Source organism: Cygnus olor, chromosome 1, assembly GCF_009769625.2.
Source record: "Cygnus olor isolate bCygOlo1 chromosome 1, bCygOlo1.pri.v2, whole genome shotgun sequence".
NCBI lineage: Eukaryota > Metazoa > Chordata > Aves > Anseriformes > Anatidae > Cygnus > Cygnus olor.
Window position 1 is genome coordinate 181799362 of NC_049169.1, and position 27124 is coordinate 181826485.

The 27124-nt window shown below is 41.6% G+C and overlaps 1 protein-coding gene across 1 annotated transcript in view; it reads left to right on the top strand.

The window, feature by feature from the left end:
* The window catches only part of FOXO1 (forkhead box O1), a 69844-nt gene extending 50504 nt beyond the window's left edge, over positions 1-19340 (top strand). Inside the window, exons 2-3 of the mRNA XM_040543170.1 lie at positions 8516-9872; positions 10248-19340. Coding sequence (XP_040399104.1) covers positions 8516-9859 — 1344 coding nt within the window. The 3' untranslated portion in view covers positions 9860-9872; positions 10248-19340. The remainder of the gene's footprint in view (positions 1-8515; positions 9873-10247) is intronic.
* The last annotated feature ends 7784 nt before the right edge of the window (positions 19341-27124 follow it).

Genomic DNA, 27124 nt, shown 5'->3' on the forward strand with positions numbered 1-27124 from the left:
TTTTTGGACTATGGTTTTTCTCACCTCCGTGCTCTACGCAGAGACTTTGGCCTATTTCTCACCTTTGTGCTGCTTGTTTGTGAGAACGTGTTTCTAGTGCTCCTTATAACATCAGCTGCTGGTCTAATTGGTATTGATATATTTAGCGTGTATACACATTTGTGCCTCTTCATTAGAGCTAACGAATGTCAATAAAAGGCAGCTTAGATTTAAAAAGAGAAAAGAGGGAAGCTTTCTATAAACAGTGCAGCAGTCTTTGTGATGAATTGGGTGTAACCGTGGAGAGTAGCAGAGGTGAAGCAGGCTGTCTGTTAAACAGGAAACGAGTGATTAACATTTTTTGTCCTACCGATCGTAATTATTCCCACTGGCTGAAAAAAAATAAACACCCCTCGATCTCTCTTTACGATAGTCACAGAATGAAATTTGACATTATTAGTCATTCTGGCATCGTATGGATGAGCTGCTACTTTATTACTCCAAATATTTGTATTTATTTTAATAAACTTACAATTGTGATTTGTGTTTACCTTACAATAACCTGTCTGTGCTCTGCATTCAGCAACAGCTTTTGCCTCAAACTATTGCCCCTGCTGCTGTGCTTGCGTCCCCTGCGTAGCTTCATTCATGGTTGCTGTACTAGAGCCTGCAGTGAGCAATTGTAACGGGGCCGCCGGTCTGCTGCAAATCACAGCGGCCTTCCTCATGGCTTATTGCGCTACAGATAATTCTAATCATTTTAATCCCTTTGATGAGTGTGCACTAGAGGCACTGAGTAGTGCTAATCTTGGCTGTGCTGTTATTCAGAGTGGCATCGGGGTATCTGCAGGTCTTCTCTATCTTACCTTTCTTGAGAAAAGTAGTAAATTCTTCAAAAGATACATTTTTTGGTACATGTGATAATATTCTGTGGGGCTATTTTGGAAGGTAATAATCATATCCCTTACCTCTGATGGTTCGTTAATTGAGTCGTTTGTCAGATTTTCTATTATATCACCTGGGACCGATGTCAAGGCATCCAGGTTGTGTGCCCGTCCTCCTCCTCTGCTGCTTTGCATTACTGACGTGTTTGCAGCAGATGCTGGTTCTGAAGGCCAAAGGTCTGAGAAAGCTTTAAGAAGGAGGCAAGGAGGTCCCAATTATCAGGGGAAACTGACTTCAAAATGTCCCTCTTCAGTGAAGCTTTGTCTTGGCTTGCTTTGTCACTAATGAAGTTAGGAAATGTTCCTTCTTCATCAGAAGCATATATGCATAAATATATGCATATACATATATTTATGTTCCATATTTGTGGAGAACAGAACTGTCTATCTATGAACAGGAAGCCCCTTTTTGTCAAACACTTGTCTTTGTCTGTTCTAACAGCAGTCTTAAAGCTTCAGTTTTGCAATGGCAATATTGGGATTTGTCTAGATCACTAAATACATAGTCACCCCTGCTAGCTTTGCATTATTTTTTTCATCTGATATCTGTGTCTTCCCTTATTTTCTGCACTTCACAACTTTTGTTTTATCCTGGTGGTTATTTGCTTTTATGTTTTTATATTACTGTGTTGCTTTCTTAATGTTGCCTTTCTTTCACCGCTTTCATCCCTAAAATTGATAGTTTTTAGACAAACCTGTTATCTGTCTTGGCTTTCCAGATGATTTTGCCAGAGATGGAGGAAGTTCCATTTGACAAACCCCTTTTAAATATCCCTCAATTTTCATATGCATTTTCGTCTGTTGTTTTTCCTAATCAGTGTCACTTAGTTTCCTTGTATTTGAAAGGCTAACAAATGTTTGTATATTTGGTGTGTGCTGTGTTGGTATTGTATCATGCCTGTAGTGTGGTTATTATAGAAATAAATGTATTTATAGACCCAGAGTACAGAAGGGTGGACATGAGAAGTTTGGGTTGGGGGTCATTTCAACTGGAGCAGTCTCCAGGTGTGTGCTAGCCTTGTATGTACGCTTCTTATTTTATGTATTACACAGTTCATGGGTTTTATACTCATCCTTTCTAAATGCTTGTGTAGAGAAAGTAGGCAGGTGTTGCCATTTTATTAGAAATGTCCAAACTGCTATTATGGAAAAGTGCTTTAAATGAGTCTGCCTAAAATGAAGATTAATAATGTATCTGGGAGTCATGGTTGGGAATTACTCAAATACGTGTCAGTAGAGCTGCTGGTTCTGACATGTACGTATGCATAGCCAAGTCCCTTAAACATCCCTGTCTGGAGCTGTGCATGTATTTTCTGTTACTACATATTATGTTTCAGAGGAGAAAGCTCCAGTGGTTGTGAAATCCCCTCCAGTCTCTGATGCCACGTGGGGCAATAGGATGCAACCTGGAGGATGGCCAACCCTTCTACAGCTGTGGAAAGGAAATGCAATAGGGTATAAATCTGCGGACTTAACTGCAGAAGGAGCAGGACTTAGATTAACACCAATGAAATAAGAGGCACAATATGCCTCTTCTGTCCATGTATAGTGATCATACAGTGGTAATATACAGTCTGTTACATTCTTGTACATTCACGCAGGGAACAAGGGATTGCTGAAATCTCATCAAATGAAACAGCCTGTGAAAGTACCTCCATGTTCAGAGATGATGTTTCATGGGTGGTGCTCTGGGAAAGACTCTCGCTATTGCTACTGTCAGTAATGAAAAGCCCAGAGATACAGTACGAGGTCCCCATAGGAGGGTTGAAGTGTTTCTGCACCTTTTCCGGCTGAAACTTCTTAGCTATAGGACAGCGCAGGATAAAAATGAAGTCAAACAAAGGCACCCCCCTAAGAACAAAGGACCTAAAAAAGCATGACCTGTTTGGGAGGAAATCCTGCCTTTCCACCTTCATGCAGCTGCAGGTGGCAAATTGCCAGCCTCTTCTAAATATGACTGTTTGACCTGAGGGTAAGTGACATGCTTTCTGTCCGTGCTCTTATCAGACAACTGAGAAGGTTTCTGAGCAAGAAAAGAATGCAGCAACTGGGTGGCAAAGATAGCTATTCCATTAGCAATTGAAACCTCTGACACTGCAGCCAGATGTGTGGTCATGTTGGTGAACATTGTGGTATCAGGAACCCTCTTGAGAGAGAAATATGGCCTAAGGCTCTTTTATGAACAAGTGTGCTATCATTTGACCAAACATTTTTGGGTGTCAAACACTAGCTCTGAGCCAAGCCTAAGCACGATATACAGTATCTGCGTCTGAACTTTTCATATCTCATAGTTAAGACAAAGAGGATAGCCTTACAGCAGACTGTCATGCCTAAAGATATCCTGTTACATCTGGAGTTATCAATGTGCTCCTTCCCCCTTTGCCTCTTCACCATGCCCTTGCAAACTTGGCAAGATGGTTGGAAAGCACAGCAAAGGGGTTGCAGGCATCAAAACTATTCCAAGCAGACTTGCCTATTCTGCCAGGCATGGTCTAACCTAGCCTTGAGCAGATGCCACGTGGTGCCACTTGCCATGGTTAGCCCCTGCTGCTGTCTGGTTGTTAATGCTGAAGGAGCCCTGAGCATGTCCTGACAGTCCTTTGCATACTTTCCTGGGAGGTTTTTTTATGACTTATTGTAGAGTGGCTGAGGCTCCAGGAGGAGGGTGATTGGAACATCTGGAACTGCTGTGAAGTTTCAAGACACAGACCTTGAGAGACGGGTCTGATGTCCTCTGTGACAGCATAAGGAAATCCTGGGGTCTCCCTTTTGCTTTAGTGCTCTTTCCACAGAGGGACTCTGCTGCTTCTGCTTCCTTCTGTAAGATGTCAGTAATGTTGGTCACTGACACGTATCAGCCAACAGTGTTCATGGCATGCAGCTCTCAACAGTGATAACGTTAATTGATGAGTCGATGAACTTTCATCCTACCAGTCCTCAAGCCTGACTTTCTTACCAGGCATGTTCCTGTTGCAATGTTCTCCTACTCTTAATTAAAATAAATAAGCAATCTCCTGCTCCACCTCATTCCCCCCCCTCCCCCCCATTTACAGTTATCTGAGAGGGTCATAGCAAAAGCAGTCTTGAAGTGTCATATTTACTGACAGTTTCTCTCCACATTCCAAATCTATTTCAGATTTTGTTTGGAGAGATATGAGAGTTACAGTCAGATACTGTACCCCAATCTGCATTTGCAGCCATTTCAGCCAATGGCAGTGCACACTGACTAGCAGCATGTGCAGACCATCCCCTTGAATAAGGCATAGGAAGCAGTGGACTGCTGAAATGTCTTCCGAATGAAAAATTGGTCGGCAACTGGGACAGCTGATTTTAATACAAATACTTGACCTGTGTATTGCGGATGCAGTGTTCCTCTTACCTTACTGTCTCCCACTTCGTTACGACTGCATCTGCCTCCAGAGGTCTACTCTTTCTGCCTTTGTTGATAGTTACTGATGAATATATTTTCCAAGATGCTCTGGTGTGCTTTATTGCAATACCATGAGTATCTGCAGCTTGATAGCAGATCTGTCATATGAGATATCTGTGATATGAGATTGTTCTTGTAAAAAATGCCAACTGTTGCATCCGTTCCTTGCTGTCCCTTTTTGGTGGCCATCACAGCACTGTAGTTGAACAGGGAGTGAAGGAGGCTCAGTATGGACCCTCATGGGATTTTCCATCACTTGAGTCTCACAGCTCAACACTAACAGATACTGACAGATCCACAGTCTGATCCTGGGGAAGTCTGCAGTGAGCCTGGACTATTGGTGAGGTCTACAGTAGGTTTACACAGGAGCTCTTGCTCTGCTTTCCTCTCCCATGCATGTTTGAAGGAATGCGGTGGACAAAAAATGGCCAGTGTGACTGCCTGGGCTCTCTTTAAGTAAAGGCCTACAATGTTATCAAGTTCAATAAAGCAACTGTGTTTTCAAGTGTTTCTTTTCAGCAAGGCACCAAACCAATTAAAAAAAAATAGATACTTCTACTTCAATTTTAAGAGGGATAAGACTTTTTCAGCAGTTAGTCAGGGTAACCTTAGGTTGCATGTTTTAATATAAGTACCTCTTGAGTTTAAATACAGTACTGGACATCAGCATTGCTACTGACATCCAGGGATTAAATGTCTCAGACTTTTATTACTTTAAATTGTAAAGCAGTTTGAGTTTATTTGTTGTGTAGAAGAACAAGCTGGGTGTTCTTGCTACAGTGTGGTTCAGCTTCAAGAAATGTTGGAAAAGCAGATGACCGATATAAATGTGTAGATTCAAATGAATCATTTTCTTGGCCTCATTAGTTTTATTAGCTGGTATGTGCTCATTACACTACATTTAGCAAATATTGGTTTTGCATATTTTGGCTCTTAATCAGCAAGGAACGATAATCATATCCATAGCTGATAGTCATTCTGCTGAAGTATGACTGAAGTATGAAGTACGTGATGAAGTTTGAAGGCCAAACAGGAGCAGAGGCTCCCAGAGCTTCATCTCAAAGACACAAACTCAGTCCCAGGAAACACCCCACAGGTGGCAGCAGTCCTGCTGGAGTCGTAACGTGGGTCTGATAAAATTCCAGCGGGGATGCTTTCGGAATGACCTGGCACGCATTGCCAGCACATGGAAACCTGGCGGGAGATGCAGCCGATTGCTTTCTGTATCCTTCAGGTAGGCTTTCAGAGGCTTTGCTTCAAAGTCCTGCCGAAAGCCGCGGTCTGAAGCGTCTTGCAGCGTGCTGAGGCGGCAGGGCTGTGGCTGGCGGTGCCGCTCCTCCGGCTGCCAAGATCCACTGCTGAAACTATACTTTTTTATCAGGTCATGTTTGCGTCTGGCAAAGATTTGTAGACACAACATCATTAACAGCAGTGCATATTTTCACAAGATTTACCTCTTCAACACTTTTTTCCAAGTTAGTAAATTATAGCTTCTTTAATGTCCTGCTGGCTGCGTGAAAAACAGGAATTTATGTAACAAGCTCTGGGCCGCAAACCTTTTCCTGTTAGGAAAATTTTTTTTTCATTGTTGGCAGTGTTAGGAGACAGCTCTCTTACTCAAAGAGCGACCTCAGATGTCCTCAGTACAATAATACCAGATTATGATATTTTTGATGACTAAGGAATAGCAGTAATTTCTTAAATATTTAACACTTCTTTTGCAGAGGAGAGAGAGTTGAGCACTAGCATGGGATTTTTACTGCCTGATGTTTTGCGTGTTCGATATGCTTATTTTGATAGTAAACAGTAAGCCTGAGCCAACTGGGTATGTTTACAAAATACAATAAAAAAATGAACTGGCGCAGGAGGTTTTTTAATCAACAGACGTGCAGAACAACTTTCTTGCGACATTGCTAAATCTGGAATTGTGTCAGCCTTTAATTCAGCTGTGGCCCTACAGTGAAAACAAAGGGCTGGTGGGGCTGGCTCCCAACCCTCCCTGGCCCTTTCAACCACAGCCACGGGCAGGTCCAGAGACGGATTTTGGGGCTTACCCTCCTGACACGGCGCTAACACTGCATTACTAAAACGTCAGGTGGTGGAGAAGGCGGATGCTTGCCTTGAGCCCTGTGAGGCACTGAGCATTCGCAAGCCTAAAGCTATGCAGAGGCGAGCCCCAGATGATATTTTTACAGGGCCACATGTTGTGAAAATAAAATTTCAAGGCCTTCCCTAATGCCCTGTCACTAGATAGAAGATGAGTTTTTGATTGCAGGGTTAGTATAGACTGACTGCAGTGAAGAGACACAGTCCTGTGGCAATTAGTTAATATCAGAAAGATTGGCTTCCTTTCAAAATTAAATGAGGAAATGCTGAAATCGTCACTGGTGTTGATTTAACTGGGATAATTTGTTAAAGATGGTTCTCTGGATGGGAAGGAGAGGTTGGAAAGGCTTCTGAAGTTAGGCAGATGCTTTGACTCCCTGCTGTGCTGGTTGAACCACACTGTGCCATAAGGTTGCTTTCTGCCATCTTCTGCTGTCCAGGAGGGCTATGTGACCTGTTTGGTGTGAGGCTGCATTCCTCTGGGGGTATTCTCAGGGTACTGTTGCATATAAGGTGTTACAGTCCTGTCCGGGACTTCTTGCTGCCTTCATCTGCTGAAGGTCTCCTCTTTGACCCCAGAGTAAGCTTTCTTGTTGAGCTCTGCAGATGGTCAGGCCTGCTTTGGCCGATTGAGCTTCCACAGTCCACAGTGTGCCATGGCCATGGCAGAGAGTTTGAGCCTCAGGTCTCTGGTTGGAGGCAAGCCCCATTAGATGACCATTTTCACCTGGCATGGCTCCTTCTTAGGGTTGTTGCTGCTTTCCTTCTGTCAGCTGGATGTATTGAGAATGAGGCAAGATGTGCATATTGGCAGTATCTTCGAGAAACTAAGTGTGCACAGGAGGACAAGTAGAATAGAGAAGGTGAAGGAAGGCCCATTTCTGGAGATGCTCCTGTCACAGGTGGCATTCTGGGCTCGGGAAATGCAGGAGATAATGAAAAGCTCGAGTACTCCCTGGTCAGTCTTGGCACAAGATATCTTGTGCCGTCAGATATTACAAGGGTCAATATTGCTTGTTAAAATGTTGATTTTGAAAGAGAAAGATGGTTTTAAGACTGAAGTTTTAAATGCAGTTTTGTCTGTGCTATTTGCATTCCTTTCTCCCTCATGATTTCTTAGGCAATTTGTGATTTTTACATACAAAAATTAGAACTTAGTCCTCAACTGATTTTCTATATGTTTTTTCTCACTTAACACAAGTAATATAAGCCTCAGTAATGTTCAGTGGCAATATGTATGGGCTGGCATGTTTGCAGGGTTTAGAGTTGTGCATGATGAGATCCCATTATAAAGACCATACAAAAGGATCTAGCATTCCTGAACATTGCATAAAATAATAATAAAAGAAATCTCTAGACACAATCAGGTTCAACTCATCAGAATGAAGCTGATAATGAGATCTTCATTGGTCTTCTTTGTCTTCTGATATATTTTGTCTCTTATATGAGGGATCTGTAGTTCCTCCTGTATGAGGAATCAACTACTTCAGTACTTTTATTTAACTTTTTGTAATGTCAGATGTGATCTAGCCAAATGGCAGACAAATTAATTTGGCAACTCTCTGCAAGATTTAGCCACTTCTGAGTGGTGCACTGATAGAAATGTTTCCAGACTGGCATGTTTTACCATTTCACAATTACCCCTATGTTTTCTAGCGAAATGAGAGTATGTTTGCAAAAGCAAATAAAAACATGCCATAAAAGAAGCATCTTTTCTTCATTTGAAAGAATTAAAACTGTGCAAGCAAGGGTATTAGCATGCTGTGGAAGTCCTGTTCATTGCAGAAGGTTTTCTTGTAAGGGGAGTTGATGTGAAAGACTTTCCTGAAATGTATGTAATATTCAGCATGTTAAGTATCTCCTTTTGTACAGATGAATATATAACTGGGGACCACGGTTAGGAATATGGCATTCGGAAATGTAGCTGAATGAAAGGATTCAGTTCTGAAATAATTTTTTTTGAAGTGCCTCTTACACATGTAACATTATAAGAGGCCTCTCTTTCAACGCCCTCAGAAATGCATCCTGTGCTCTTACACCTTATTTTGTTTTTCAGAATTCAATCCGTCACAACTTGTCTCTGCACAGCAAGTTCATCAGAGTGCAGAATGAGGGAACAGGGAAGAGTTCCTGGTGGATGCTCAATCCTGAAGGAGGAAAGAGTGGCAAGTCTCCGAGGAGGCGAGCGGCATCCATGGATAACAACAGCAAGTTTGCAAAAAGCAGAGGCAGAGCTGCCAAGAAAAAAGCATCCCTTCAGTCTGGTCAAGAAGGAAATGGTGACAGTCCTGGATCGCAGTTCTCGAAGTGGCCTGCAAGCCCCAGCTCGCACAGCAACGATGACTTTGATAACTGGAGTACATTTCGACCTAGAACTAGCTCTAACGCTAGTACAATTAGTGGAAGACTTTCTCCTATTTTGCCAGAGCAAGATGATCTTGGAGACGGGGATGTGCACTCCATGGTATACCCATCATCAGCCACCAAAATGACTTCTACTTTACCCAGCCTTTCAGAGATGAGTAATTCAGAGAACATGGAAAATCTTTTGGATAACCTTAATCTTTTGTCACCTAATACGTCAATGACTGTGTCAACCCAGTCTTCATCTGCTACCCTGATGCAGCAAACACCAGGTTACTCATTTGCATCCTCGACCACAAGTATAGGTTCACCAAATCCAGACTACAGGAAATTTACGTATGCTCAAGCTAGCATGAACTCTTTGCCCCAAATTCCTATGCAGACTCTTCAAGACAGTAAATCAAGCTATGGATCGATGAGCCAATATAACTGTCCTGCAGGACTTCTGAAGGAGTTACTGACTTCTGATTCTCCTCCGCACAACGATATCTTGGCATCAGTAGACACTGGTGTTTCCCAGGCTGGTGGCAGGGCGCTGGGCCAAGGTGTGCTGATGGTCACTAACTCGGTGATGCCAGCTTATGGCAGTCAGCCACCCCACAACAAAATGATGAACCCTAACACCCGCCCTCACCAAGGACATAACCAGCCAACACCTGCAGTTAATGGTCGTGCCTTGTCACACACAGTGAACCCCATGTCACATACTTCAGGTCTAAATCGCTTGTCGACAGTGAAGACTTCTTTACAAGTGCCTATGAGTCATCCAATGCAGATGAATGCTATGAACCCATATGCCCCTGTTAACAGTTGCAACGGCTATGGAAGGGTGGGAATCGTTTCCCTCCACCAGGAGAAGCTTCCCAGTGACTTAGATGACATGTTAATTGAACGGTTGGACTGTGACATGGAGTCAATTATTCGTAATGACCTTATGGATGGAGAAACGTTAGATTTTAACTTTGACAGTGTATTGCCTAACCAAAGTTTTCAGCACAGCGTAAAGACAACCACACACAGTTGGGTGTCAGGCTAGGATGTAGTAGGAGGTAAGCTGTGCTTTTTATAATAAATCTGAAAAAGAGCTTAAAGGGAAAAGAGATGTCAAATGCTTAAAATCTGGGTGATCGCCCGTGTTGGCATGTGAAATGCCTCTGTTATAGTCAGTGATTTTCCAGTCCTTTATGAGTTTGTAAAGCAGGTTTGCACTGGTGCATTAGGATTGCCACGTACTGACTTCTGTACTTCCAGCAATCTTTTGCCATTAATATTTTAAACGAAAAAACTTTCTGGAAACTAACAATTAATGAAAACAATTTTTCCCCATTTAAGTTATTTTAAAGCTAGTTTGCGCATATTTTAGTAGAATTAATCTTTTGGTGTGAATGTTAATTTGTTGTTGTTGTTGTTGTTCTTTTTCCTAGGCTACGGTTAAATTCTCCAGACTTGTCTGACAGCAGGAACTGAGAAAAGCAGTACAAAGATGTCCTTCACCTTCCTTTTTAATTTTCTTGACAGAGCTGTGCGCATGCACTAGCTTTTTTTTGTGTCCTTTTTTTTCTCTTTTTCTTCCTTTCGTCAGAGTTGGCAGCAGACAGAGTATTTTCCTGTACAGGATGTTTGCCCAAGGTTTGCAGGTTATGTGCTGCTGTAGATAAGAACTGTGCCATTGGAAATTTCATTACTCTGAAGTGCCAAATTCACTACACCATATAATCACAGCAAAGACTCTTACTTACATCATGTTGTGCTTTCGGTTTTGTACAGTATGATCTGTAGAAGAAGAATTGTTTTTTAAGACTATCTGTTTTGGTCCAAGAAAAGTTTATAAACTTTTGTAAGAATACTGTGATGATCTCATGCCCTAAGTAAGTTTAACCTTCATTGATGTTACCTGTGTTCTGATGAATTGAGATAACTGTGGACTTGCCTTGCAGCAGTATGAACTGCTTTATTTTACTTAAAATTGCCACACATTTCATATGGGAACAGAACAGCCTGTTAATATGATCCTAATAAACTCACTGACTATTCACAACAAACAGTAGGTTAAATGCCATTTGGTAAGTTACCTGTATTCATGTAAATTTATGCAAGAATATATCTGGATTTCATTGTCAGACTAATGACTTTGTTGTTGGATTTAAGATAATTTTTGGAATACTTTCCAAGCTATTTTTCTTATAATTAAAATCTACTTTTGTTACATAGGCAACTTAAAAAAAATAATTCTGAGATCGGGCAGCATTCATAACCTATTCATTTTGTACAGTATTTTAACTGGATTAAGTACATGTTTTTATAAATTTCCCTAGCACTTGGGAGTGCTAATAAAGGAAAAGCTTAATAAGTATCTTGAATACAAAACATTTCTGTCCCTTTTTTGTTGTGTGATGTATAAATATAGACAACTTTATGTTTAGGAAATATTTAATCAGTTTTATATATGCATTTTTAGAAATGTCATCTGCTTCTACTATCATTTTAACTCTGACTACCACAAAGTGTTAAGTATTCATTGTTAGGTGCTTGTACAATGCTTCTCATTTATATTTATTTCATGGAGGTCTCATAATGTTTGTACACTCAAGAGCAGCACCATTTCGAGAAAATTCATAATTTTAGTAAAATTAATGACAAAATTGCCATTTTTATTAATTAGCACTAGTTCTAGTGTTGGTGTTTCTTTTGACAAGTGGTATGTTTAAGGCAGCAAAAGTACTGCTTTTGAATGGAAGTCTAAAATTTGTGTTGCCCCCTGTTCCAGGAGAAAAAAATATTATTATTATTTTTTTGAGTAAGAAAGAAAAAGTAGGTCGAAAATACAAGAACTTTAGAGAGAGCATTAATGGTAGAGGCCTTGTTCCTGTGGAAACACTTGCCCTTGTTTGAGTAGGCACATTGACCAGAGCATTTTCAGGGTTGCATCTTGGATAAGTGATTTCTGACTTTTTTGCAATTAAATGATGCAGTTTTCAAGGATGTGTGGAGTATGGGCCTCACCTGTCTTTCCATTGTTTGGTACATTTGTGTTAGAGAAATCTTTGGAGCCGATGGGATGAACATTAACAGTTTTTGTGCTAGGGCTGGCTGTTGTGAAGCAGGGGAATAAAATTTTTTCACTGATTTTTGTTTTATCTATGTACCCCACAACTGGAAAATGTTCTAACTTAAACTCTTCTTTCCTGTAGTGATGGAGTATGGTGGAGAAAGAAATGGGATGTGCCAAGAAAATGAAGTTTAGCAACAAGCCATATATTTAATGATCCTGTTATGACTTTCCTAAAACTCTTCAATATATCTATTGATGTGCTAGCATTTAGCTCCCTGTCAGGCTTAAATCACTACTAATTACAGCTGGTCTGAATTTTTAGATATCTTATTACAGTTGTCAGCAATTCCAGAGGCTGATGTTAGGCTGTCTTGTGATATAGGATCTCCCCCAGTGTGGCAGAGGTCTTTGAACTTCTCTTGAGCAAAAGAAATGTTCGTAGTGCTGAAGCCTCAATGAAGCATCGTGCTTTTACAGCAAATCTCTCTAATAGCATCTCCACCATCAACTTTGTAGTCTCTGAGACTCGATGGTAAATCCTGGCAATGGAACAAGCAGAGGGCTCACAAGTAGGTTTCTGGAGACCATTCTTTCTGCTACATGTGCAAAAATGTTTGCTCCCACATGGGCACTGATACACATAGGCCAACATAGTCACAAAATTCACCTTTGTGTGCCAAGAAAGCAGCACCTAATGCTAATACTCCATGGGGTTGCAGCTGAACATGCTACATTTAACAATATACCTCCTGTTTATTATTTACTGCTACTGTATAAATTCCTGCATACAGATATTTTCTTTATTTCCTTTTATAACTATGAAAAACATAAATGTAGCCGTTCCTAAGTTACAACAGTCTGTAGGAAGCCCCTTTTAATTACTGACAGAAAACAGTTGTAGATAATCAGAGGTTTTGGGTTGTGTGGTCAAATTTATTTTCTTTTGTGTGGTGCCATTCTAATATTTTGCAATTGTAATTCTGAATACTGTGAAGTCTGATGAAGGGCATATTGTCTGCCTTGAAAAAAAACATTATGTGACCTCTAGTAATAAATCCTTTTCCAGTAAAAGTACCAAGTTTCTGGAGTAACTTAGTTTGTCAGAATTGTTGTAAATGATTGGTTTGTGAATTGTGCGGATGATCTTACCTATGCAGCCTTGTTTTTGACTTTTCTCTGGTTTGTACTGTTATTAAAAGTTTATTGTATTATAGAGCTGTTCAGATATTTTAAATATAAAGATGTATTGTTTCCATAATATAGCTATATGATATATGTTTAGGTAGTAGATGCATTAATTGGAAAGCTCTGCTTTGATAAACTGACAATTTGCCTACACTTATAAGCAAAATTCGTATTGCTTATTATTGGCTTAAGTCAACAGAGCATCCCTAAGAAGAGAAGATAAAATTGGACCAATTATAAAACAGTATAAAATTTGCACTTGTTAAACCACTGGATGTATGTTAGTACTTTTTTATTTTTTTACTGATTTGAAATTCCTATTTTCATTATGAAATTGCTAGGATCCTTAATTTATGACTGATTTTAAATAAGGTATTCTCATTGTTATTATTTTTTTTTTTTTGGTAATCATAATGTAAAATGCAGCATGGTTTATGCAAACAAAAAACAAATTACTTGGCATTAAAACTGGCCTCCTTTTTGAGGGTGTTCCACAAACCAGCAATATCATGAAAGATTGGCATGTACATACTGCTAGCTCTACATGCGAGTGGTGTGACAGCTCTTCAACGCTTCACTGCTCTGACTTAGTCACATTGCAGAATTAAAATTCAGTTACGTGGATATTTTCAGAAAAGTGCCTGATGTACTTTTACAGACACATGAGAACAATCCCTGACAGTTTGTTGTATAAAGCCATAAATGTATATAAATTATGTTTAAAAGGTTTTGTGTCCTTTCTTGTATACGGAGAATGAGATTTGTACCGGGATTCTACTTGTGATTAGTAATCCTTCTGCTCAGATGTTGTTGTAATCACTTTCCTTACCACGTAATCTTTTTAATGATGATGATCCCATTTGGACAATCCTGATGGCATTAGCAATTTTATACGGAAAAATACCTCATGGTACCAAGTCTTGTGTCTGGCAAGATGATACCATATTAACAAGCAAACACTAACTGCAGAATAGTTAAACAAAATTTCCATTACTTGGTATAAAGGAATTTGTCTTGGAATTACTGCTGGAATTGGAAGTGTAGCAGGTACAGGAACCTCATAGGGCTGCGTTACAAGTGTTTTATCACAACATAGAGTGCTAAAAGTAACTTGTTTACAAGTCGTTGAGACTAAACGCAAGAAGAATCCATGCCTGACTCTTAGAGCTCATGAGAGATTTTGTGTAGAGGCACTTTGTTACTGGACGCCGCGTTATACAGCCTCAGACCTTGTTGCCAGTGCTTCAACAAGCCTAGTTCAGAGAAAATTACAAAAAAAAAAAGAAGCCCTGAAATCCTTTCAGAATGGGTATTTGTAAGTATAAGCTCTTAATAAAATTGCTATGACATGAGATGGTAATTAGTGTATCAGAATGTTATGTAATACATTGTTAAAGAAAAAATAAGGGCGGGGGGGGTGACATGACACTACCATCCATCAAACCACAGGAAAGAATTAGTCTTTTAGTCCAAATTACATGTTAGATCCTAATGCTACTAAATGTGGGAGGGAGCTGTCTCTGGAGAGACATTTTTCTCTTCCCTCTGCTCATATTAAAGTTTGACGCTTCACAAAGGCCTCTTAGCCCTCTTTTCCCTCCTTTTCACCTCTTGCCTTCCCCTGTCCCTCCTTCCTTTCCAAATTACGTACTTTCCCTAGAAGTAAGAGTTTCTTTGCCGAGCATTTGCTCTATGTAGGCCAACCTGCACGCTGCTGCTCCTTTTGCAGCCGTGTTTTACGCTGCAGGAGTGCTGATGTGAGCAGAGAGAGCAAGAACGTCTAAATTTTTTTTTTTTTAATTTAGATTGTGTTTCAAAACAGAGCTGGAAGAAAGGAGGAGAGGCTGCCAAAACAGACAGCCAATAACACCCACGCCACAATAGTCTTGTGAGGCCCAGATCCCAGCTTGCCTGCAGGTGGGGAGGGAGAGGGGTGGTGGAGAGCAGGGTTCTAATGAATTGCTGGCAAAAATGCCAGTTTGATCTTAAAGTGAGCAGAGGTAGAACTAAAAAGGGTGAAAGAATGCAAGAGTATCATTGCACATAAAACCAGAAAGACCTTAAGATATTTTAAAAGTAAATTTTCCTTGTATTTTACATCTTTATTTTAGCTCTGCCTCTTTTTCTTTGGTATATGTTTTGGAGGGTTTTTTGCACGTTGGGGAAAAACAAGAAGCTGAGGGTACCTTCACTGACATTTTGAAAAGCATCACTTCTGGAATGGGAGGGTAGTTAAGATCCAAAGATACTCCGTCTGGTCTGCGTGTTTGTGAAGCCGTTGTTGGAAAGGATGTGCATCTAATTGGTACATGAGTAGTTACTGCTGTCGGGAGAGATAGTCAAAGCTTGTCTCTTGGGAAGGGACCGGTGAGCAATTTATGCCAATCTGGCAAAGAGGGATTTGAATTTGCTGATCAAGCATAGAAACCTCAAAGCATCCTTGTGCTCTGAGTCAGTCCTGCATCAAGGTAATAAACATGTTTTTGTGCAGAAACATCAGCTATTATGTCATGTCAATTGATAATGCAATTAAAAGTACAAATAGCTGTAGGTGTTGCAGCCAGTTATTGTTCAGCTGGTGTGTGAAGATGGGTTTTGTGAAGATCCTGAGAAGGAAAAACTTGCACCAAGCAGTGCCTGTGGTCATGACCACTGGTGGAATTGCATGCAAATCCCTGTTCATTACCTGCTGATGTTTTTGCCCGGGGTAATGTTCTGGCATGTGCCAGAATGACAGCTAAAATGAGGAGGCAGTGGCAGCGCCCCATCCTATTTTATTTTATGTTTTTCTGCTTGCTGTTGGACCCTGGGGCGTTCAGAAATTTTGCATGTGTTGTTTTGCGAGTAAACTTCTTGTGTGGGTGTTTATCACTGAGATGGTGGGAAAAGGGATAAGGGCTTTGTGCAGTGCATCTGGAGGAAGCTTCTGATGGGCATAGGGCCGTGGAGTGAAGAATCAGACAAAGAGCCTGTTCATAACTTGGAGCCTCAACATCTTACATCCTTGCTGTGCGCTCATCAATAGCTGCTGTTGCTATCCTTAAATGCAGAGGCCTTCACAAACGGTTGTATTTCCTTCTCAGTGCCCTAGAGTGACATTACCTGAACAGGCAACTGCACAGAGCATGCACAAGAGCTTTGCTGCATTCCCAGGGAAATATGGAGTTTGGCAGGGATACGTAAATTGTTTACGAAGTATTCAGTTGCCTTCAATTTTGCTGTAGCCAGAGGATTGCAGCTCAACATAAAAAAAATAAATAAAAAATCACAGAAGTGCATGTACATGAATTGCAAAGGAGTGGGGGGTTGAGAATTTTTGCAAGTGTTCTAAGCTCTTTCCTGGCTGACGGAACAGGGAAAGTGATTGTTTCAAAGGGGAGAGGAGGCTGGATTTCTCTGGGGTGAAGGGCTCAAACCTAGAAAAGAGCTTAATTTCTATTTCTTTTTGAAGTTGTGTCCAGTAGCAGCCACACACTGCACAACGTCCTGGGCCAATGTGTTGCTTGGGACTTTCTGACCAGGTGAAAACAAATGATGAGCTGTGAAACCCTCTGAGAGCTGGAGTCTCATTTCAGGAGTCCAAATAAGTTACCACTTCCTGCTCCTCCCTTTCTACCCCCTTCACCCCAACAAGTTAGAGGAGTATTTTTTTTTCCTTCCTTCCCCTGCTTAGAGCAGTTCAGCTATGCAAGACCTCAGGCCCTTCTTTCAGCCTCAACCATGATGGCTGACCTGCCGTAAGGCGGTTCTTTGCCCTCTCCTCCTCCTTCAACCTCCTTGACAGAGCTATCAAATTAACAGCCAAATGAGCCCCAAAGCCAAGGTCGATTCACTCCACAGGTGACTCCAGGAGCCCTTTGAGGTGAGACATCTTGTCCCACCCACCACGGGCCGTCTCCCACGCTGCCTCAGTGTGCTTTAACCCTTGCACTGAGCCTTGGTCTGTGCAGTGGGGCTTTCACTGGAGGGTTTTCAGAGCTGGGTTTCTGCGGGCCCTCTCTTCCAGAGGACGGCCACAAAGATGATCAAGGGGCTGGAGCACCTCTCATACAAAGAAAGGTTGAGAGGGCTGGGGGTGTTCAACCTGGAGAAGAGAAGGCTTCGGGGTCACCTCATTGTGGCCTTTCAGTACTTAAAGGGGACTTACAGAGACGTAAGGGGGGGGACTGGTTTTAAGCTAAAAGAGGGGAGATTTAGATTAGAGGTTAGGAGGAAATTCTTCACTCAGAGGGTGGTGAGGCACTGGAGCAGGTTGCCCAGAGAGGTTGTGGATGCCCCATCCCTGGAGGTGTTCAAGGCCAGGCTGGATGGGACCTTGGCCAGCCTGATCTAGTGGGTGGCATCCCTGCCTATGGCAGGGGATTTGGAACTAGATGGTCTTTGAGGTCCCTTACAACCCAAGACATTCTGTGATTCTATATCTTGTTCAGCCACAGACAGACTGCTGGTATAAGTCCACATGTCTGAAAGTTTGTTTTTGATGTAAAATAAGTGCGGCTCTCCTGACTACAGACTTCTTGAGCAGTTGGTTATATTCATCACAGCTGTCCTGTTGTGGCAGGTACAGCAAACCGAGTGCCTGCTGGTGACCAAGCAGAACAACAGGTAAATGAGGCTTATATTCACTCCAAAAATAATTTTGAATAGTCATATTGAATATAATAACATTAAATATGCTGGACTTCAATATAACTGCTGCAAGAGCTGTTGCTTAGATAGGACTGAGTGCCAGATAAACAAAGTAAAAAAAATGATGATGCCAACCTTTGGAATGGGTCCTAGCATGATCGCAGGAGCTGGGTTTGACTTCCACACAAGGTAACTTCACAGAACGTGTAACACAGAGTTGGCAGCATCATGGAGTGATGGGGGAAATGGCAGCCATGTCTCTGCTGGAGCGGGCTGTGCTTCACAAATGTGGTAGAGTCAGAAAGTATGAGAATAAGGGTGATCTGCATAACCTGTGTGGTTTTCCAGTGTCTTCAGGAATTTCCCTCAGTGAAGTTCCTGAGGGAAATGGGATGTCATGCAGGTCCTCTCAGCACCTGCAGCTGGTTCAGAGTGCTGTTCAGTGAGTTCGAAAAATCATCAGCAGAAGCATTTGATGACCTAAATTGCTGAGCATCATATAGGACAGGGAAATGTTGGGCTGTGCCAAGAATTGTGGAAGGGTTCCAGGATATTCTGCGACTAGGTGATACAATGGCAGATAGGATTAAGTGTTGATAAATGTGAAATGAGGCTCAGGGGAGAAGGGAGAAGTGAGCCTAGCACATAAGGATGCTTAATGAACCCTGGATGAGCTGCTACAACAGTTAGAGTCATTAGAAAGATGTGAGTCTCAGCTCACTGTTAGCTGTGGACAAAAAGAAACAGGAGAACTAAGTGTGTGGGACAAGAATGGAAAACCTCTGTTGTGCCACACTTTGCATGCAGAATGTGCCTGGATCATAAATACTGTATGCCATTTGATTTTCAAAGATGGTATTGTGGGGCTACAAAGAGTCAGGAATAGAGACTAATAAGAAAAAAAGGAGTGAGGGTGAGTACAAGTGAGTGAGGTGGTAGAGGTTTGTAAAACTGTGGAAGCTATGGAGAAGGTGAATAGAAAAATGATTAATCAGTATTTTTCAGGACACAGATGGAGGCACCCAATGAAATGATCAGGCAACAGGTTTAAAACAAACAAAAGGAAGTAATTTTTCACAGAGTACATAATTATATTTTGTACCTTGTAGCCATGGGATGTTGTGGAGGCCAAAAGTATAAATGGATTCAAAAAAGGATTATATGAATTAATAGAAGATAGGTCCATCGGTGGCTATTAAACACAATGGTCCGGATGCGGCCTCTAGCTCAGGAAGTCTCTAAACAGCTAGTTGCTGGAAGCTTGGAGCATGTACCAGGGAAGGGATTACTCAGTCCATGGCCAGTTGCTTATGCTCCTTTCACCTACGCATCCGCTGCTGGCCACTACCAGGGGCAGGATATTGGTGTAAGTGGACCTTTGATCTGACCTTGCAAGATTGTGTTCACCTTCTTCTTTGTGCTGGGAATAGGTACAGCCAAAAACAGCTGCCTGAAACCCTTCTGCGAGGAGGTTTCAAACATCCACGTGGACTTTCTCAGGTCTCTGGCAGTGGCCACAGACTGGCTGTCTCTGCACTGGGAGACTTATTTGATACCTTTCATGGAAAGACACCAACTGAGATTATGTTGTCACCCTACCAAGTTGCGATGTAACAAATGCAAATTATCCAGCTAGATTTATAAGCTTTTAGGGAAAAAAAAAAAAAAAAAAAAAGCACACAAGGAAGAGAGAGGATCAGGGAAAAACAAAATCTGCATTCTTCCCAAGCAATTCTCAAGGCAAGGATAAAATCTTGTGTTACATATCCCAGCCTCTCCCCTACACTGATGACTAAAGCACTACTTTTTTGCTTTTGTACGTATGTAAGGGGTTAAAGTCATTCATGTGGGCACCTGAAAGCCTTTCAGAGATAGCCAACAGTGATATTGAACAGTAAGCCTAGAAGAACCGGTCTGGAAGTAATGGTGTGTCAGTGGTAACAGCTTCTCCCGTGCTGACAGCTGAGGTCAGCCAGAAGAGAAATGTGTGTGAAATATGTAGTTTTATCTCTTTCTAAATATTTTAATGATGTAGAATGGAGTTCTCCTGGAGGAGAGAACAGCATTTTCTTGCTGGATCCATAGTTTGAGCTCTTTACTTTGCATGTTAACAGAATGACACCAGGCTTGTTAACTCACTGCAACTGATTAAGAAATGCTGACCTAAAGATGCAAGGAGAGAATAAGGCTTGTTATCCTGCCTATAACTGAGACAGTCTGTTATAGGACTTCATGTGAAGAGATATTGAGTAGACATCACAACTGAGTCTTGAATGCCAGCAGCTATAAATACTGGGTGAGAGTGAATTTATGCTGTAGCTCACCAGCCAACATGCAGGAAATCACAGACTTCACTCAAGTGTTGAAAATATAATGCTAATGGACTGCCATATGCATTGCAAACTTAGCTTTCTTTCCTTAGAACTGTGTCCAAAGCTGCTTCCTCTGTGAAGCTTTGAAATGTGAAGTTTGATCAATGCTGACTCTTCTCAAAACATTCAAAAAGAATTTTTAAGAAAGCTGTCACCTCTGTATGTTCCCTTCAAGAGCAAGTGGTTATTTTCTCTAAATTTCAACCATTAAAAGTGAATGTAGTTATCTAAAACTCCATAAATGCAACCTGTAGGTTGTTTCAATTGACTTAATGTTTGGCACCTCAACTGACTGAAACCTGGACTTTTTAATGTATTTCAAATTGAATAACAGAGAACCTTGCAATTTATAAAGCACTACTTAGGCTTTTGAAGCAGATTCCTTTGCTCTTCTGTCTTTTTTTGTCTCCTTGATGGTAAGTTTGGCAATGCCTTCATGACCCCCAAAACATGTGCCATGTCACAGACTGGGCATCCAGAGCTGCTTCCTATTTATATTGCCATCTACTATCAATTAGCAACTTCTCTTTTACTTGCTTTTATTAGCAGTGTCTACAAGATGTGAAGCACTTTCCAAGCATGATAAAAATGTTCCTGTCCTGGAAAAGCTTGCAACTTTGCAAATTTGTAATAAGTAATGGGTTTTCTATGACTGGTTTTGAAGGTTGCTGTGTCTCTTAAAGTTTTCTGGTTTGTCCTGAACCCTGTTTCAGCTGCATTAGCCATTAGAAATGTTAGGATGTGTTGAGGTCATTGTGAGAGATTCAGGAAGCTCTCTGCCACCCACTCAAGAAGCTGTGCAGACACTCTGAGGCTATTCCAAATGCATAGTGAAAAGTTTGAGCCTACTCCCACTAAACAACCTTAATGTAGACGTGATTTATATCAGTTCATTTTTCTTCTTCTTTTTTTTCTTTTATTTTTTTTTGCCCATGGACAATGGTGTGGTATTCCGACAGTCATTTACTGCGGCTGTGTGGAGAAATGGTAACTTCTATCAAGCAGAATTATGACTTCTTGTAAGAGCCTCTGGCCACATAAAGGGAACTGGTGACGCAGCTGACCATGACAACCCCCTTATTCACCACGTTTCTGGGCATTTTCACAATTCGACTGAGGAAGGCCTCGTAATTCTCCACTGTAGGAGGCATTCGCATACCAACCTCCCAGTTGTGTTTTGCACATTAGTTAACTGAGTGATGATATGAAGCTGTTTCTGGCAGCTAAGGAGATAAGCCCAGCTGTCAGACCTGCCGGCGCGGGGTCTCAGGCAGGCAGCTCTCCTCTCTCCACGTCTCTGGCGCTGCTGTGCTAATTGCTGGAATGCGACTCCTACCCATGGGGCAAGGGCAGAGCATGAACCCTGGCAAACGAAGGCTGCCCAGCTCACTGCCAAAGCCTTGGCCACCCCTGGCTTGAAGGGCTGCTCCACTTTGGTAAGCCGTTCCTCCAACGCAAGTGTTCAGGAGCTGCCCTGCGAGAGCCCTGACTCTCGGCACAAAGGTCTCGATTTTCTGTTTTCGTCCTAATGATTTAACTCACCCAGTTGGAAAACACTCATCAAAGTGTAGGCTGTAGGTTGGATGGTCCTTGATTCTGCATGTTCAGGTTTTGATTTATAAATTGTGCTCAGCGGTTGTGAGAGCAGCCTGCAACTTCAGGTTCCAGTCGCACTGAATTTACAGGCTGATCTGGGAATATAGCAGCCAAATTTTCTTGGGGTGCTCTCTGTTGAAGAAAATGACCCATTTCTCCAGGGGACTCTCATTTTCAGTGGTGTTTTAAAACTCTAGAAGTGTTAAGTTCAGGATGCACTTACCATGTTTTAAAATTGCTCAGGTGGAATGGATTCTGATATATTGATAGGAACAGGTTTAATGAGAAGGCAGGGGATTTTTCACTGATTTTTCTCAAGACGAGAAAAAAGCATGTCTCTCTGATCAGTGAATTTAAATAAAAAAAAATCTGTATTCATTCAAGCTCTTTTGGGTTACAGACAATTCTGAAACATACTTTAGCTGTGTATTTGAACAAAGTACATCTTAGTTACTAGGTATATGGAGAGAAATAGTCAACTTTTAGCATGACTCATGCAGAAAAAAATCCATCAGTAATGTGGAGCACAGATATGAACGTAGTTCTTGACAGATGATGGAAATCAAGGGGTGCTAGGCTTTTTGATACCTGGTTTAATTCAGATTCCTATGATCCTTCCCTCTTTGGAGAGTTTTATAGCACTACTTTTCAACATCGTATATGGCAGAATGGGGCCCCACTGGGGTGCATGTTGGAAAAATCTGCTCCAGGAAATCATTTCTGACTTGCAGCCTTTATGGTCTTTGTTGCAAAAAGGGAAACAGGGTGGGAAAAGGGAAAACAAATAAATTGATTTGAGTAGCTTGCTGGCAACAAGTGTTATGATCCAAATCTTTTTTATTTGTATTTGGTACGCGTAGCAAAAAAGAAGTTAAGGGGAAGGAAGACTGTAAGGGCATGAGTTGCAGAAAGGAATAGAAGTAAATGAAATGGGGTTAGGAAGGTGCAGACTTGGAGGGAAGAGGCTAGGGCAAGCTGCTGGTCAGTGCAGAGCAGAGCGAGCTGAGGAGAGGTACCAGGTGTTCACCCAGTGGCTGGGCAAGATGTCCCTGGTCTGAGAGCTACTGTGGTGCAGAAAGCCAGCAAAAATTTCTGGTGCAGCATGCTCTCAAACACAAGTCCAGGCAAAACAGCTTCTGAGGCAGTTGCTCCCATGTGGTGGTGTACAGTTTTAATGCCAAAGCTCATATTGCACCCAAAGCAATGAGCTTGATACATGTATTTGTAGCTTATGTGTGACTGTATAATATTAACGAGTGCATTTATTAATATGTAAAATGAGTAGTCTAGATTAAGTATGGAAATTGTGTGGCCACCAGGCTACTGGGAAACCAGGAATCCCAGCTCCTGGAAGCGTCCTTAATAGTGTTTGTGTGGTTAATCAGGTGTGAACCTTTCCAATCAGGTGTGCACCAGGCAAGTGACCACATTTTTAGTTGCTGGAAGAATATGACACTGGGTAGGGACATTCACAATGTGGGAGTGGTACCAATGGAGTGATTCAGCCAAAAAATAACTCACCGGGGAAGAGGGCCTGAGCATTACTGAGTTGGAGAAGAGTAGCTATGGCTTAGTGACGGAACTGTGCTAGGTCAGCATTTCCTCCAGAGCAAGGCACAGGGAAACCTAGGCATTACTACCCAGTCTACAAGACAGGTGCTGAGACCTACACTGTGACCTACATGTATTTATGACTGTGCTTGTGAACGTAAGTGACAAAGAGCGCTGGCCGAACAAGGAAGCTTTCACACTTTTGAGAGCCCATAAGGACTATGGTTTAAATATTACTTCAGCCATGCCCTCCACTTTTTTTCCTCTGCAAAGTCATCTCCATTCGATCAAGAGTACTCCAACCAGCGCTTCTGGTGTAGCAGCTTTGGAGTAATTTGCTCTTTTTTTCCTCTCACCAACCTATTTCAGTTGAGAGTGAGATGGCTGTAACCTAAACAAATGCTGAATCTGAGCCCTTAAAACTGGAAGATATTCGTGGATTTAGCATATTAAATTTTCCAAGAAACGTATTTCTGATTTGGGGTTTAAACTTACTCTTGGGATGGGAACTCCCCAGTGCTTGTTCTTCCAATGCTGCTTTGTAAAGTTCAGCCCTGTTTATGCTGCTGGCCATCACATTCCCATTTGTTTGAGAGAATTCATGACAATTGACATGCCCTCCCTCCTCCCCCTCCCCCATAAGGCCTCTGGTTCACACAGTTTAACCCCCTAGAGAAATTACGAGAAACAAAGACATACATACTTTGCTATGTAGAAGGATTTCTAGGAGGCACTTTATTTTTCAGAAGTGGTTGGAGCCATGCAAAATAAGACTATTTGTATGGAGCCCAATGCTCAGATTTACCCCCAATTCTTCATAATTCTTTTGGAGATAAAAGCCTCCAAAAAAGGAGAAGACTAAGGCTTTTTCCTCCTCAGGTTCCTTCTCCAGGAGTATAACCAGGTGTAGCAAGCTGCTGTTTCCAGTCTAATGACCTGTTCAAACATGACTTTGTGATAAGGCATGAGCATGCCCATAACACATGATACTTGGAATAGGTCACTGTTGGGATATTTTGCTGTGCTTTTATTAAACTGGCTGATGTCCTCAGTTTGAACTGTCTGGTTCTAGCAATAAAACTCAGCAGCTGTGAAGTCTATCAGGTGCTGAGGGACCTTTGGGCATAGGTTAAGCCCAATGTCTTTAGGTCTGAGATGTTCAGCTTTGGAGACTTTATGCTATAAAACTGCATTTGTTGGAAAATTTAATCTGCTAAATCCACAAATGTGTTCCAGTTTTAAGGGCTCACATTCAGCATTTGTTTAGCTTCTAGCCAGCTCACTCTCAGCTAAAATGGGATGTTAAAAGGAAAAATGAGTATAAATGATTCCAGAGTTCCTACAGTGTCCTCAAGGCCGTGGGTGTTCCTACCTATCTCACAGAAGGTTTTAGGAGCTTAATTAATGAAGGATTCTAAATGTTTTGAGTTCTTCAGATGAAAGCACATGTATATTCCTGTATGTTGTTCCTACAGAGGCCACTTCCTTAGACGAGGAAGCTTCCCTCTCTTTGTACACAGAGTAGAGAGGTGGTTGGTATGGTACAAGCACCTTGCACCGAAGAAATGAAGGAGCCTTTGGCTAATCCCTGATATTTCCAAGGGACTGAGATGATAAATGCAGCAGGTGAGCAGGTGTTTGAGCTAACTCGCAGTTTTGAAAAAACACGGGGAAAAAATGCCTGAAAACGCCTCAGCTTGCAATAGAATATTTTTTGTCACCTGGCAATACAGAAAGCGACCAGACGTCCTCTGTTCCAAGCAAGTTTTCTTCGTAACACTATCCTCTCCCTGTGGCGGCTGAAACATTTGTTAGTGGATTTGTCTCTTGGTCAGCAGCTGTTCTTATTTGGTATAACAGTGACCCAATGAATCGAAGCTACACGCTGCACTGAAGAGCAGATTTCACTTGGTAGTTTGAAACTAGACGTCACTTTTTTTTTTTTTTTTTTTTTTTTTTTTTTTACCCCATTGCTTTATTATCTTTGTTCCTTGGGCTGCCGAGACAGTGAGAGTCCCAGTGCCAAGCTAGCTTGGAGAGGTCAAGCCGATTGCCTCTTGGTCACACATGGAGCTGTAATAGCCCTTGACTGGGTTTCAGAAGGCAAAGGTGTGCAATTCCATGGCAGCTCCACCCCAGCCAGAGATGAGGGAATTATTCTCCCTAATTTACAGCAGTGAGACCAAGCGTTCCCTCCCACAAAGTTGCAACACCAGAAGTGAACTGGCCTAGCTAACTCCTGCTTTCCATCTGGCCTCTGCCTTACGCCGAGGTGGAAACTGAAGAGCAGAAAAACAAGTAACTGGTGTGAATGTTGTTATTGGAGATGCTAGGCTGGACTTTGTAAGTATCTTCTTTAAAAATCTCAGTTTTTGCCAGGAACATGGACAAACCAAGAAGAAATGATAAAAAGACCTTATGTCTAGTTGCTGACATAGACAGTGATTGCAAAAGAATTTGAATAGTCTTTTTTTTTTTTTTTTGATGTGTTTCTGCTGTAGCTCCTGCCTCTCTGGGTTGAGGAGAATGGTCACCACTTCAAGGGGGGGCAATACACAGTATCCACAAACCTTACTTTTTTTTTCTTGTTCTGCGTATTAGAAAACGGGTACTTGAACACTGCAAGTGTCTAGGTGGAAACTGCTACTCTTCTGAAGCAAGGATTGGCTTGATGAAGGAAGACACCAACAGCCTAGATCCAAGTGTACCAGAGTGAACAGACATCTCTAGCTTGCTCATTACTGATCAAGATTCAGACATAAATGTGAAAACTAAGTGAGAGTGTGCGTGTATGTTATATGTTTTTGTATGTGTATACAGGCACACAGTGTTCATTTAAATCTGCATAGCATAGACACTATTTCATGGCAATAGGCAGCGAACAAAGGTTGATGGTGTAAATAAAGGGAATCGCTCATGTGAAGAATTCAAGCTGCCTTGCATGAAATTTAGCCAAGCAGGGACTGATGGAAGGCCAGAAGGAAGCACCGCAGTAGTGCTGTCTGTCCACCTCCACAATGCAGCCATGGGCCTTGTCAAAACAGCAGTGTACCTTCTGACCCCAATTTAGATGCTGTTGCTGAAGGAAAATCTACTCTGCCCCTTGGTATGTTGTCCCAGTGCTTAATAGTTGCCAAAGCTGAATCTGTTTTCCGTTTTGGCTAAGTGGGTTTTCTTCCTCCTAGATCCAAGCTTGTTTCCCTTCCAGATTCTCTATCTGGTCAATGAAGAGATATAAGCACTTTTGAGGTATAATATATTTCATCCTAAATTAGACCTACCCCCTAAAATGGGGGTAGATGAACTGCGTACTGTAAGACCATATGTTGATCTGTTGACTATAAAGGGATTCTGAATTGACCAACCTTGATGTAGATGCTAGACCAGTTGCCTAATCTCTGCATTCAGCCCTTGTCCTAATATTTTCTGATAGAGTGGATAAATTTCCATTCCCTGGTAAATACTGTGGTTTTCTCACTTAACCTTCTATGAGAAACAATTTGGAGTGATTGACAGGATTCGTCATAAAGGCACATTTTTGAAGCTTTTTAGTTGTTCTTGGAGTTCCTCTCTGATTTCCAGTGTTCCCCTTGACATAAGAGCTGAGTACACTGAATCAGCAGCAGTCATATGGTTCACAGCATGGATGTTGTACAGGCCTGTTCATACATCCAAATTGTACATGTGTTTTGGCTGAAGTGTGTTACTGCAAGCTTGCATCATCTCTCAGAGTCACAGATACAGGAGGGGTTTCTCTGCCTATGGAGAATTCCTTAAGACAGTTGTTTGATGGTTATTGACATTGACATTTTGACATTACCAGTTTTCGTGAAACTTATCATGCATTTTATTGATTTTATCATATTTTTTATTTATTTCGTTATCTTTTGCCTTCCTGTGTCCAGCAAAATATTTT